A 15042-nucleotide genomic window follows, 5' to 3' on the forward strand; every position below is an offset into this window, starting at 1 on the left:
CTCCTTTTTCAATAATTTATTCTCCAATAGAGGTTAGTATCTGCTTGATTTTGGTTGAACCATGCTTTTTCTATGTTTCCGTCTCCATTAGCTTCCTTTCATTGGTGGAGGGTCAGGTGGGCGGGGCTTCGAGGGGGGTGACCTCAGAGCTGGTGTCAGACAGTTTGATAGTGTTTGTTTTTTGTTCTCAATTGAGAGAGATCTTTTTGTGTTTTTCAAAGGCTGCAACCAGGATCACGTCTTTTCATTCACTTGAAAAGAGGCACAAAACTTGCAGGATGCTTTTTACATCGTCAAGTCATGGATAACAATGTACAGGAACTGTCTTTATCCTGTCTTAAAATGGTCAATTACTGTCATTCTGGAGGTGCACCTCTTCCACACCCAGCCAACACAAGACAACCTCACTCCCCAATACTGAAAAGTATTTAGCAGCTCACACATCATAATCAATTATCAAAAACCAAAAAAGGCAACACAATAAGAAAAAGTGAAAAACAACAACATTCTCCTTGTCCTCTCAGGAGAATTTACACAAGCTTAAATGATTTTGTTGAACAGAAATGCCCTTTCCTCTTACAGAGATCATCGCCCTGCTCACATTTTAAATGGCTTGTGTTTGGCAAGACAGTGGTGTAAAACAGTATGTTGTGTGGACTGAGACTATGCATTTCAAAATAATTACATCTAGAGTGTTTTGGCTTGCAGTCATAGAGTTACTGCATCTCACTGTGGACATTTAGGATGCAGCCACAATGCAGCCTGAGGACGGTGTAATTGTGTGTACACACAGCTTTGAAGAGTACACACCAATATTCCACAGGATAAAATGCATTTTCAGCCTCGTTACCACTAAAATATACGATACCAACTTATTCCCAATAATATACCCATCTCTTCCACAACCTCCACAGGGTGTCTGGTCTCTCCCACTTTAGATCATTACCGCGTTTGATCGAAAGCTAAACAAAGCATCTCAGAGCACAATTTTCTGGTTGAGGCAATTGTGTTGAAGAGCTACTGCATGTTCTCAGTCACCGATACAATTATCTCACACACAAACAGCATGTCAAGCAAGAAAAATCTCAGGTTCAGAGGTGAAAAAATAAAGAGAAAGCAACATGAGGAAGATCTCTTCACTACCTAGTTTCTTCATCTTTGGTATAAAATATGCCACCTGTAGGCTGCTGTTTTTTTTTTTAATTTTCTTTTTGCAGTGAGACAAGCAAAGCAGGCAAAGCAAAAACATTTTTGAAGGTAAAAAGAATGCAAGTAAAAAACAGAAAAATACAAATGCGATGGAGGAACAAAAATTTTTAACTCATGATGAAACTAAACTGCATTTTCCAGGAAGCAGTGGATTGACCCCTCCCACAAGTCCCACAAGATTTTTTTTCTCCTACCAACCAACAGCTGCACTGCACCACATAATTTAAAATCATCTTCATACAAATACAACCATATTTTTTTTTTTATCCTGTACAGATAGCTTTTAGATTTAGTCTCCAAGAACTCTAAGAACCGCTCAAATCACTCAACCACTCAGTCTTTTTTTTAATAATTCAACACTATGGAGACTGTTTCCCAAAGTTTGAGAAAATTAAGGCAATAAAGATTTACGAAAACATTGATATTCTAGAAAACTACTCAAATAATAAAAAGGATGAAAATGATGTAGCTTAATATCAAAGGAAGACAACCTGTTTTTTCTAGACTTTGCTTCCTTTCTTTTTTAATAAAAAAGTCTGAAAATCTACCTGCACATTCAAATGTTCTTTTTTTCTGTACAGTTTGTTGGTTGAGTTTAGATTTCAGTCTATGTCTTCTCTTTTTCCTTTGGAGGCAAAGTCCAGTCTCACAGTGAGAAATAATAAACTCAAAGTTGCAGACTGCGTTTGATTTCATTGTCCTCAAGTTCAGCAAATCATCATTTCTTTTTTCTTCTGTCTTTTTCTTGGATCAACCAGGTAAGAAATAGAATTGATTTTTTTTTCTTCATTTTGTCTTTTATTTGGTGCCTGTGCACAGTGGAAGCATTCTCCCCTCAGTGTTGTCCATGTCACCTTATATAGTCCCCGTTTCATTTTGATTCTCTCTGTGTCTCCAGCGCCTCAGTGCAGTCCTTCTAAAGGCAATGCAGCAATGATTCCTACCAATCTTGTTATCTAAAAGAGACAGAAAAACAAGTCAGTGAAAACATTGTAACTGAAGAAACTGTGGACAATGTTACTGTTACTAAAGCAGGCACAACATTCTTCGTCCAACCGCCGCTTGTAAAGGAAACCACCAGTAGGTTATCTAGGAAGCTGTGATTATGTAACTGATTTGGCTTGGATCAAGAGCCAACATACAGAGTTGGGAGGGCCATCAGGAAATGGTCTACACCTGAGCAGCTTGGGCCTCAGTCCACTTAAAAGAGTAGTCCACTGATTTAGTATTGCACTCTTATAACATTGCTTTACTCACAGTGGACACTTATAAAAGAAAAAGGATCAGTATCACTGCAGCAGAACCAGAGATATCATCTTTTTTATTCCTGCATTCTTCTTACTTGTCAAATCCTGGCGCCTATATTACCTACAAAACTTGACCACTAACATTTGGGTTGGAGATTTGGGTGTGTTATGCTAGTTAAATTTTCAAACATGTAGACTTCAGCCCTCAACTGACATTATCAGACTTCCCTCAGCTCCCTCTGGAGCCACAAAAGGCTTTATAGTACTTTTTCCACATATGCAGTGGTACTCCCCCAGACTCGTAAACAGGCTTTGATGTGTAAAATCGGTAGAGTTTCTGTGTAAGTGGCTTGATTTTCTAACATATCTTTCTTCTCTTCCTCCCAGGCTCTGTCTGGGTTTTTCCATGTGCATATGCAAGAAGACACATCTTTAAAGGAATAGTTCGACATTTTGGGAAATATGCTTATTTACTTTTTTGCTGAGAATTAGAAGAGAAGTTTGATGTCACTCTTGTATCTGTCCATTAGATATGAAGTTGGAGGTAGGAGATGGTTAACCTAGCTTAGCATTAAGACTGGTAACAGGGGGATATGGCTAACCTGGACCTGTCTAAATGCAGTGGTACAAGGCGGTACAGAGGTGGAGTTAGTTTGAACTACTACAGTTAGCTAGTTTACTCCAGTGGTGCCCAACCTAGGGGTCTGGCCCCTCAAAAGTGTCACCAGATAAATCTGAGGGGTTGTGAAATGATTAATGGGAGAGACACAAAACAGAGAAATAGAGAATGGAGAAATGTGTGGCTGCTGAGTTCAGTATGTACGATTTCAGTTGACCAAGATTTTCTTTGGTTCACTTCAGCCCTAGTTTCATCTTTAACAATGTGTTGTATTTTAAAGGTTTCACAAGCTTTTAGCATTCTAGCTATGTTAAGTAGGGAAAGATTTTTGCTTTTATTTGATAAATGGACAGTTCTGTCATAGACAGAAGGCGTGGGGGGAGAGAGAGAGGGGAATGACACGGACTCCAACTGGAATCAGAGGATGTTGCAGTTATGTAGTTATGTGCCTTAACCAAGAGGCTACCAAGACAATCAAGTAGGGAATCCTTAAAGCTTTAATCTGAAAATGGAAACCGAGATATTTCTGAAATCAAACTACAGCCAAAAGTGCCAAATTATCACATAAACTATAGTTTATGTCCATGCAAGCGCCAAGTGACAAGTCTATATGAATATATTCTAACTGATTTACACTATAGGTAAAAATAAATTATGTGAAAAAATCAAAAAAGTCCTCTGAAGTTCCTGCCTATTTGTCCTGATAAATCTACCAGTAAAAATAATTTATGGTCTATCTAATATATCACTGCCTCACACTGACATATATACGGTGCTGTGTACTAACAGAATCACAGATTTGCATCCATCCTCATTTCCACTTGGCATCCACTTTCAACAGCACTGTCACTGCTGTTTTTGCAAACATCTGTCTGACAAGTGCAATGCAGGGATAATATAGCAACACCATAATATACAGATGTACAGAAAGAATGCAATAGAGACAGACGTCTATTAGCTACACTTACTTAGTCTGCTGGTAAGAGTAGGCTGTGGCATGATCCCCTGTATTCTCCACTGATAAAGGCTGCTGCCCGCTGGCGTCCTGCGAGGAGGGGGCGGTTGTCTGCGGAGATGGGTCTGTCACCACACCCTGACACATCAGACATTAGTCAGATATTTAACTATTTGGTCTAATTAGAATGTTAGACTCTAAGCACTGAAATACAGATGATTTATCCTGAGAAAAAAAACAAAAAAATCCAGAGTATCCAAACACTTGGTATTGAGTTAAGGTGATGGTCTAAATTGCTTCAAGCAGGCTCTGTTTAATTTGTGACGCTCATTTTAAGAATTCACACTTAGTTCTTCTTGTCCCTGGGAGTTTTGTATAAATTATTGGCAATGTTTTTCCCTGACTTACAGGCCACATTACTAAAACGTGATTTTGTGACATTATCAAGGCTTAAAACTTCAAGTTGGCTCAATGGCAATAAATTAGTGACACTGAGATCTCACTGAATATTGAATTTCCAGAGGAGTGGTTTTCATTTATTATCAGCATAGCCATTCTAAACTGTATTTACTGGAATATTTTAATCTGAGAATATCATACGTATATTCAAGTTAAATTCCTTATTACACATAATCTCATTTGTTTTGTGACTCCTTGTTTTGTGTTCAACCCCTTACAATAAATATTATAAATCCAGTCCTGGAAGACCCAAAGTAGGCTGCTGCATAAGGGTAAAATAATAAAATGACTAGAATAAAGTCAGTGAACAACTTCTTTTGTCCTTACTTCCACTGTGATGGCAGAGGCAGGCACTGCAGTGTACTGGGGAATGTAGGTTCCTTGCATAGGAGCAGCCGCTGCAGCAGGCATGTACTGCAGAGAAAGTAGGTGGGGCAAAGACACAGAGACATTATTATAATACAAGCTTAAACAATATGTGTCCCAGAATCCCTTGATTAAGAGTATAGCATCTCCTGCTGAGACTTTGGGTTTTCTGACATTTCATAAGGCATTACGTAACAGCAGTTTTGCTTGGTCCCAGGGTCATCGCACACTTTCGACATGGATGCAGAGCAAGATGAGTTAGACAAGGTGAAAAGGGAGACTCACAGTGCCTGTAGTCCCCAGAGACAGGTGGTTCATCTGCTGGGTGAGAGGAGCCATTACACTGGAGGGATGAAGAGACAAACTGGGCTCTATGGCCGAGGCTGGGGTGATCACAGCACCCTGAGGGAAGAAGGAAGCACACATGACCAGCTGGTTTATAGACATTGTGGTGCGAGCTGAGGGAAGTATTGTCCAGTAACCAGAGGACCATAACGGATAACATTCAAGGGAAAACACTGTGAACATAAATATTTACACTAAACACAGGAGGTGGGATATGGAGGGATGGTAGAGGAGAGAAGATTGAAGTAGAAGAAAGGATGAAATTAGAGGAAAGGGAATGAGTGTCAGATGAAGGAGAGTGCAGAACGAAATGTCCCTAAACCTAAACCTATACCTCAAACTAAGATACAATAAAGAAAGGAAGACTCGTAGGTAAAGCTGGATAACATAACAAGATTATCACAACCAAGATTTGTCACTGTGTTTATTGTGATGCAGAAAAAGTGCAAATATTTCAAACGTGTAAACCTGACAGAATAAGACATGCAGCTAGACGAAATAGCTTAGACTTCCAATCCAGTTAGGTTTGATGACTGCAAATGGTTTGACTTAGTACATGGCAATGCGGCTTGCCAGGCAGGCTTGACAGAACATGCTTCTGAATAGAGCAGAAAGGCTTTTACTGTAAATCTCTTCAATGTGAAGGGCTTTGATGCAGCCTTACACCTTGATGCGCTGAGCTTTACTTTTCCAGCACAGCTCTGGTACAAACTCAACGGCTGAGATGTGCTGAGATGCTTGGCAACATCCCTGCAGCAGTAAAAACTATTCATTTGTGATAGCTGTTTAACTACACTTCCCATGAGCACAGACAGCATCAGTGGATCCGTGTCAGTATCGTTCCAGAGAGCAGTCAGAACTTCTGTAGCTGCATGTTGAAACAGGATGTTAGAAGAACACAGGTATTAAATTTAGGTATTTTAGGCAACAGCACAGCCGTATGGCAGTCATCTTAACGGCTCTGTATCTGAAGGGTTTCGCAGGGAGGCTCACAACATCACAAACACAAATAAGTCAACACACACGCACACACACAGTTATGAAAGTTCTAGCTGTGTGAAGCGTTCCTCTTGAAGGCACATACAGTCTGTCAGAACTGTTCACAGCTGTGAAGCTGTAAGTGCAGATCCTTCCGTCTGCAAGCTTCACAGAGATGCTCTCTCTCAAACACACACACACGCACGCACGCACCCACGCACACACACACACACACACACACACACACACACACACACAGAGACAGGGATTGTCAGAGCTGTTAACAGTGGTGAGTGTTCTTCCTCCTAACTGCTGTCTTCATAGTTGTTTGAAGAACACAGCAGCCTGGCTATCAGAAATGCTCTGACAACTGTCCTCATCATTGCAAGTGAGTGGCACATCTCCTGCATACACACACACACATTCACATTTAACACACACAGAAGCATCCACACAAAGATGCATCACCGATCTTCCCATAAACCCACACAAAGCTTTGGCTCAGGTAGGTAGATTTAGCAGCCAAAATCTAGGTAATACCCAAGCTTTTCATCCATCCATATAATATGTTCTCTCGTTTAATGATTTCTCATCCTCCCCTGCTTTTTCCTCTCACTTCATCCAAGCTCGCAGCAGGCTCCCATGCAGAGAGAAAGCCTCATAAAGCAAAAGGAAACCCACAATAACTAATTGTCTGCTCTGATTTATTTGTACAAGTGTTAAACCTATTATCCCGCATGTGTACACTATGAATTAGCACATAGTTGGTGTGTGATATATAGTGAATAATTGTACTGTATGTGGTAGAGTACACGCATGTGTGTTGATGTTTTTCTTGAGCTAAGCAGTAAATGAGCACGCCAGACAGACAGTTAGCTTTTCCCCAAGGACAGGAGAGAGAGAGAAAAAATACACGATCTGCTTCAACTTTGAACTCGCTCTTTCTTTCACTCCCCCCTCCTTGTGCTGTCATTTTTTCAGTATAGAAGTGAAGCTGACTAGCAGAATGCTGCAGGCACCGTGCAGCCTCAAATACACAGCATTAGTGATAATGACACCCGTTTATCGGGAAAACTACTAACTGCTGCTGGTGTGACAGGAGAACTATGTGCGCAAGCACGCAAACGAACCGGCATTATTTATTCTCTTTCAGGTGGTGTGTTCTGAGGAGCAGATGTTTGTATTATTCTACAAATTGATTTTCCATACTGAAACCATGCCTTCTTTCTCTCACTTTGCCTTTGTTTACACACAAAGCCACAGGATTTTACAGGGCTACGTCAAGCAAAAAGACTGGTATGTCTGTTGTAAACTCTAAACATGCACCCACATGCATGCATGCATGGGTGATGGTTCAACAGACACTCAGCATTTAAAAAAAGAGAAACGAATCAAGTATTGCGCACTATTTGCAAGCCATGATATGTTCTGAAGTCTGATTTCTTCCATCACATTCTTCACCCCCTTTGTCTCCTCAAATGGGCTTAACATGGCAATTTAACTCAGGAAGATCTGAAATCCCAATTCTTTGGATGTCTCATTATAGCCCTCCCCAATAAGCCGCCTTCCTTGTATTTTTTTTTTTTTTGCTATGCATGGTTAGGGTAATGCATTCATTTCCTGTAAGGGGATTTGTGAGTAATTATGCACAAAGACATCCTCTCACTAATTAAGATGTAAAGACAGGGAGTTCAAGTAATCTGGGCATTCCACCAAGGCTCGGAAACACACAGTTCTTAAGGCACTCCACTGTGTGTATAGGTGTGTTTGTGTGTATCTGAGTTAATTTGAGAGGGAGCATACTCAGGCTTGTGTCTGTGTGTGTATTTATAATTGTGTGAGTGCATGCATGTGCACCTTCGCTATTCGTGAGGAACAAAAACAGCGCTTAGCACTACTTTTTTCTCTCATTCTAACCTTTTTCATCAGAGTCATTAAATTCTGAAGTAACCGTGTGTCTACAGTGTGTATCTGTATCTCTAACTGCATGACGGACTGCTGACTGAGTGATTAGCAGAGGTGCGCTTGTGTGCGTCAACCTAAATGTGTCAATGAGCGCACACCATTAATCCAAGTTACCAGTCATTAACTGTGGTACAGCAGTGAGGAGACGCAGACGAAGCCTCTGCTACCATAGGAACAGAATTAAGCTGCTGTGTCTCTCTCAGTCTCCCTCCCTGATGCAGCTTTAATTTGCCAAGCTCTTCTGTATCCAGGAAATACAATGACTAGCCTTCGCCTTTGTTGTTTAACAGGGATTTTGACTATGCAGAGACAAGACTGGGGAACAGGCATGCACAGCCCAGACATGCTTTTGCAGCAGTTGTTTTCTTTTCTTTGTTCTTGATTTATTCTTTGTAAATCCCTTCTTTCCTCTCCTTTCCCTGCGCCTGCCTCTCTCCCCTATCCTCTCTCTGTCAAATGCACGCACTTCTTTTATTTATTTATTTATTTATTTTCTCTTCTCCCGACCTCTTGTTCTCTCCTCTCTTCTATCTCAGTCTTCTCCCAAGTCTTAGGAAGTCATATCAAGCGGCCTGCCAAATAATTATAAAGGACATTTGTTTGAAAACACATTTACAGATGGATATTATCCTCACTCAGACATAATTTTAATCAGACATGACAACAGAATGTTTCTAGGAGGTGGCAGATAGACACAAAGAGGAGGACAGATATGAAGTGAGAGCAGCAGAGAGGGGAAGCAGAAGAATTTGGTACAATTTTATAACTATTGTGTAAGACAGTATTTACTAGAATTCCTCAGTGCATGGCTGATATACCATATCTGTGCTGCCTTTATCCTCCATCCTCCCACAGCTGACAATTTCAATGGTGCATAACTGAATTTTGCAGGTGTAAAATTGTCTGCAGATGTTGGCAGAAAACCAACTGACTAACCCTTGCAGTGCAGTTTGGTCAAAATCTGTATGATAAAATCTGTTCTGACTATCATCTCTTTGTAAGTGAAGCCAGCTTTATTTTCTAGAGAAATTATCCGTATGAAAGGAGCTTGCCAAAAATCTAAAAATAACCTGTCCATGATGTGTGTGTGTGTATGAATGTTTTTTGCCAGCTATGATAGCCATCATCACTGAAATTCTTATGATTAAATCCTTCACTTTCTGAGTGATAGAATGTCATTAAATCCCTATGAAAACATTTCTTTCCCCTTCATGTGAACTCTGTCTAAGGAGAGGACATTTTCAGAACAGGTGTTTAATTAAAAACCATGGGTATAAAAATTAAATTCAGGTTTCACAGGCTAGTTTAACAGTTTTTTCAGTGTTAATGCAAAAATAACTAATGCACACTGCACTCAAGCAGAACCACTGGAACTGTGAACTACCATGAATAAATGTCATAGAGATGATTAAGGTTTATTTTCATCTGGAGCCCTTTCAAGGTTATTGGATATCAACAGTCCCAAAATGAATATATTCTGCCTGTCATTTTCTTTTCAGTTGAACCTTTAGTACTGAGAAATAATCAACTAGTAAACAGGGTTCAACTGCTGAGGCCTGCCTTACTCCCTCCACTTATTGTAGACAGGAATCTGCCACTGGACTGGGTAAAGGTGTAGGGATTTCATACTGTATGTTTGGGTAGTTAGTGTAAGTCAAACAGACAGGCTTTACATTGGGCAGAAAGCGTAACCTGTGGAGGTTCAAAATTCAGTCTCCTGTTATTATAGCTGTATACAGTCCCCAGCTACAAGGGAGTGAAAACTGTGACAAAGTCGTATGAAAGAGAGTATACGAAAAGAAGTAAGAGAATCTGTGGGTGAGTGTAGATGTGAAGAATTGACTGTACACCTACATTTACAGTGAACTTACGTGACTGTAAATGTAAATGTAAATGTATGTGTGTGTTTGAATAGATGTTTGTGTTTCAAGCAAAGTGTGTGTATGTGTGTGTGTGTGTGTTTGAGCTTGGAGAGACAAAGCTTAAACAGTCTAAGTACATATGAATCATTCAGATCACAATTACAATGCAGATGATCAGAATGACAGAAATGCTGAGACCTCCAGCCGGATGTGAAGCATAGATTCGTAGACTGCTATATTGTATTGCTCTATATAGTGTTAGCCAGTGTTCTGTGCCTGCAGTTTTATTTCAAACCAGCAGGGAGCAACCTTTTATTATGGATGTCAGAGTCGGCTCCGCTGAGCTCTTGGAGCTGCTATACGGAGGTTAAGCTCAGGCTGATTCAGCAGAGTAAGACTCAGATGCAGGGCCACACTTTTTCTCTGGTCAGACTTGAGTTTGGCTCTCATATTCTGCACTCGTTTTAAACTGTGTGTCATTTTTCTTTTATTAATTGGCTTTTTACAATCTTGGTGATTCATAGCGATTTATCAATAACCTGCTGTCATCGCTATCATTTGCATACCTGAGCTGTGAGATTAAATTGATTAACAACAGAAAAAAGGAACTTATTAAATATTGTTGTAGGTAAAAGGCAATTATAGTGAGCATTCTGGCACAATACAAGATCTATGGTTTCTAAGATGGATAAGATGGATTCTGAAATAAATCAATTGGTGACGTGAGTGTCATCTTGACATCCACATATGTATGTAATAAAGATGCAATGTTTGAAATAAAACAAGCATTTTTAAAAAATCCTTCCATTTTAGCAGAGACAGAAGCGCACGACAAACAAATATGGATATATACTCACACACAGAGATGACAGGCAGAAATGCAGTGTAAAAGGTGGCAATGAAAAGTGTTGGAGAAAATGACTCCACTGGGAAATGATAACATACAGTATGACACAAAAACAAAGATGTTGGTTAACCAAACTTACTGTAGGTTGCATAACATACTGTTGATGTGGCATCCAAGATGTACTCTGGACCTATGGTGAGGAGAGTAGAACAAGAGAAGAGAAGAGAAGATAAGAGAAGAGAAGAGAAGAGAAGAGAAGAGAAGAGAAGAGAAGAGAAGAGAAGAGAAGAGAAGAAAAGAGAAGAGAAGAGAAGAGAAGAGAAGAGAAGAGAAGAGAAGAGAAGAGAAGAAAAGAGAAGAGAAGAGAAGAGAAGAGAAGAGAAGAGAAGAAAAGAGAAGAGAAGAGAAGAGAAGTGGTAAAGACAGAGGTGATGAAAACAGGATCCAAGATGATGAAGGAAATAAAAAGAAGAAAATAAGGAGTGTAGGGAGGACAAGAAAAATAAAGTAATTAAAGAAAGAGGGGTTGGGCATGAGTAGGAGGATGCAGAGGGGAGGTCAAGAGGAGATGAGAGGAAAGGGAAGATCAAAAAGAAGATTGTTATAAGTGGGTAAAGAATGGTGGAAGGCGGAAGATAAAGAGGGACAATTGGAAGACAGAATGACAGGAAGGGAGTGAAAATGAGGAAACCAAAGAGGAGAAGAGAGAAAATAAGTCATTAGCTCAAGTCTTTACTGGCCCATTTCTGAGCCTCAGTCCCTGCGGCAGTGTGTCTTAAAGAATATTACAGCCGTAACTGAGGGTCCACTATACAGTATGTTATGTTGTAATTATAAGAGGATATGGAGACCACAGAGAGCAATACAGTCTAATAATTACGGCTTCACAGTAGAGGTTTCATCATCAAAGCCTGTCTTGGCAACAAATCACCACTTTCATCTTCTACTGCTACCCACTGCCCAACTCTAACATGAGGAGAAACAAGTCCCTGAAGGCCTCTTTGTCACATGTAAGTATAGTATACACGCATATAGTAATAATATGTTTGCATGTGCATGTTAGCATATCTATATCTTACTACGAGAAGTCAAAGTAATGCAAGGTAGGTTAATTTCTTCTTCAAAAAAGCAGGAAGTGATTGTGTTTCTGTGTGTGATTCTGCATTGCCGAAGGTGTGTCTTTGCATTAGTCTTTCTCATTTACAGCAGTGTTTCGTGTCGGAGAAAAGCTGTGGGGGAGGACTGGTGTTTATTTTAAAGTCTATCTGTTTGACAAACTGAGGATCAAGTACTGAGTCAACCTCTCAAAGAACCAACTTTGACATGAATTCATATAGTTTGCGTGCGTGGAAGAGAAAGGATGGATAGAGACAAAAGGAGGATATGTGCCTAACAATGAAAGATCGAGGGAGGTGTGCTGCAGTATAAGCCTGTGTTTTATTATTGCCAGACTGAGAAGTGTCTTGAATGGAGAGAGTAGATGACTCAATTTCTGGGTTAAAGTATTTCCTGTGATGACCTCCACATGCTTGATCTATACATCCAGTGTCTACACACAGGACAACAGTGAAAAATTGAGAAATAATTTTGAAACCAGGGGCCAGAATTCTGTGGGCCAGTGAAAATGAATATATACATCTACATTAAAGCCCATGAAAAGAACAACAATGCTTGCAGTCAGTCAATACTTTTTGACTTCCCTACCCTGTCTGTGGCACTCAGCATCAAGCCCATTTCTCCATAATTAAGATATAAACCTTTAAAAACAGGTCATAAATACATAGTTTCATTTTTGTAAATGGTGAAATAATTTCCTAAACCAGCTGGGCACTGTACGTAAGTAAGTAGTTTTTTCTAGCTGTGGATTAATACATATTTAGTGTGCTAGTGAGTATTCACAGCACCAAAACAGTGTAAATGGGACTGACTCATATACAGTAAACTACAGTGTCCATGTTCATCATAATAAAGAAACATAACATCCACAGAGGAATAAGGTCAATCAGGCTTCGTATACACAGGCAATACTTGATTGGTCTTTTCATGGGATTTGTTGACAATAAAAAAAAAACATATGGAACATCACCAGACTTATCCTTTAAAACCACAGATTTACAACTAGTACACTAATGCCCTGGTCCCATGTATTTCTACAGAGTTGTTAACTCAACTCAAGTATGTTGGAGTCCTGTCTTGACTGAGAACATTAATTGCTTTGCTAAATCTGATGGCTGGCCAGCAAGCTAGCAAACAGCATGTCAGAAACTGGACCTTGGGGTGCCAGACAGTAGTGGCTGGGGTCAAAGACACAAGTGTTTCCTAAAGTAACCTGGATTCGGAAAGTATTCAACATGACGAAACCATAATTTATTATTAAATTATTCATATAAACACAAAGCTTCTATCGTTTATGAGACAGCCAATTTCCCAGTTGATTCAAGATTCAAGATATCTCTGTCAATTTCTGGAACAAAGGTACAGCCTTTACTGGCCCTCAAAGCCTGGTCTAACTCAGTAAACTTCAGAGAGGGTCCACCCACCTGATATGTGGAAACAGGAGAGGCAGCGATGAAGGGTGTGATTGATGTCTGTGCAATCATCCGATTGGTGGAGATGCTGTACGGCGAAGAGTAGAACCTATAAAAGCAAACAAGAAAGGTTTACATCATCAGTATAACAAAATTAAATTTCAATTCAATTTATTTATATAGCACCAAATCACGACAAAAGTCATCTCAGGGCACTTTTCACATGGAGCAGGTCTAGACCGTACTCTTTAATTTACAGAGAGCGACCCAACAATTCCCCCATGAGCAAGCACTTGGCGACAGCGGTACGGAAAAACTCCCCTTTAACGGGAAGAAACCTCAAACAGAACCCGGCTCTAGGTGGGCGGCCATCTGCTTTGACTGGTTGGGTTGAGAGAGAGAGAAGAGGGTGGGGAGAATCCATTATGCTATTCCTTATTTTAAGTCATATATACAATGTCACAATGTCTGATGTTCATATTGAAAGTGGCCAAAGTGTCAAATAATGAGGTAAACATATGTAGAAGTAATCCCTGTGAGCACAAAACACCAGCTTTAGACTGCTCTGAACGCTCAGTTTCCAACATTTTTTTCTACTTTCAGACCGATCGACGTCAACTCGTGATTAGTTCACTGCTCCTCTCTGCTAACTTTATGGCATTTTCCCATTGTTTTAGGGGTAGTCAAACCGAGCCACGACTCGAGTTCAGCTGGCACGCTGTAAGTGTTTTTCCATTACACAGCAGGGCAAAGTAAAATAAGTTGTTTACCTGTTGGAGTTGTGCTGATCGTTTGCAGCTCTTCATCAAACATCATCATCACTGTGGCTGTTTCTGCTTGTACTACTCCTCCCTGCATTATTTCTTACTGATCCGCTGAACAAAGAGCTCCAAATATCTCCATATCTTGTTTTTAGTGCTGCTAACGAAGCTCTGCTAATTCGGTGAGGAACACGTCTCATTTCTTGTAAATTCTTCACAGTAAAAGTCTCCCATTACTTAGTCATTTAAAAGCTTTTAATATGAAGCAGCAAAAGCAGTAAATGTTGGGTTTTCATCAGCAGTAACTTAACATGACTCTGATACAGCTGCTCCTTGGCAGGCTTCCGGAAAGCTGGCCAATCAGAACAGAGTGGGCTCATTGGGAGAGGGGCCTAAAAGAAACAGGAGCTAAAACTGCTCAGTAGAGACAGAGGCTGAACTGAGGGGGGGCCTAAAGAACCAATATAAGATAAATAATGAGTTTTTTGAACTGTGAATCATGCAAAGCCAATCCAAAAATAAAAATATAGAGCTGGAAATGAACTTAATAGGTCCCCTTTAATTGAAGTGGGATAATACTGAACCAGCAGCAGGATAAAAAAACAATACTACATGGTCAAAAATCAAAGACCTCTACATGAACAGTTTTAGCTCTCCAGACGTAGCAACATGCAAAGGTGAAAAAGAGTATTTTGTATCTTCTTGTTTTCAACTACCAAGTACACTTCAAGACACCACTGACAAAATGGATCAGACATCATTAACGCTATCATGGAAACAATAAATATTGCAGCTTCACTCTTTGCCACACCATCAAAGATCTCAAAATGAGACTTGACACTGGACTGGGATACATATCATGTTACAGAGGATTCTGCTATGCATAATAATGAATTATCAC

At 40.0% G+C, this 15042-nt stretch overlaps 1 protein-coding gene across 4 annotated transcripts in view; it reads right to left on the minus strand.

The window, feature by feature from the left end:
* Window positions 1-191: 191 nt before the first annotated feature.
* The window catches only part of LOC137191770 (RNA-binding motif, single-stranded-interacting protein 3-like), a 138377-nt gene continuing 123526 nt past the window's right edge, over window positions 192-15042 (minus strand). For 3 of the 4 annotated variants that reach the window (XM_067602152.1, XM_067602151.1, XM_067602153.1), the window contains exons 9-14: window positions 13393-13489; window positions 10992-11042; window positions 5141-5257; window positions 4817-4903; window positions 4044-4168; window positions 192-2165 (exon numbers count right to left, since the gene is read on the minus strand). In XM_067602152.1, coding sequence (XP_067458253.1) covers window positions 2162-2165; window positions 4044-4168; window positions 4817-4903; window positions 5141-5257; window positions 10992-11042; window positions 13393-13489 — 481 coding nt within the window. In that variant the 3' untranslated portion in view covers window positions 192-2161. Of the gene's footprint in view, window positions 2166-4039; window positions 4169-4816; window positions 4904-5140; window positions 5258-10991; window positions 11043-13392; window positions 13490-15042 lie in introns of those variants that run through there. The other variant, XM_067602154.1, reaches the window with a different exon arrangement.

The sequence above is a fragment of the Thunnus thynnus genome, chromosome 10 (assembly GCF_963924715.1).
Source record: "Thunnus thynnus chromosome 10, fThuThy2.1, whole genome shotgun sequence".
NCBI classification, from domain to species: domain Eukaryota; kingdom Metazoa; phylum Chordata; class Actinopteri; order Scombriformes; family Scombridae; genus Thunnus; species Thunnus thynnus.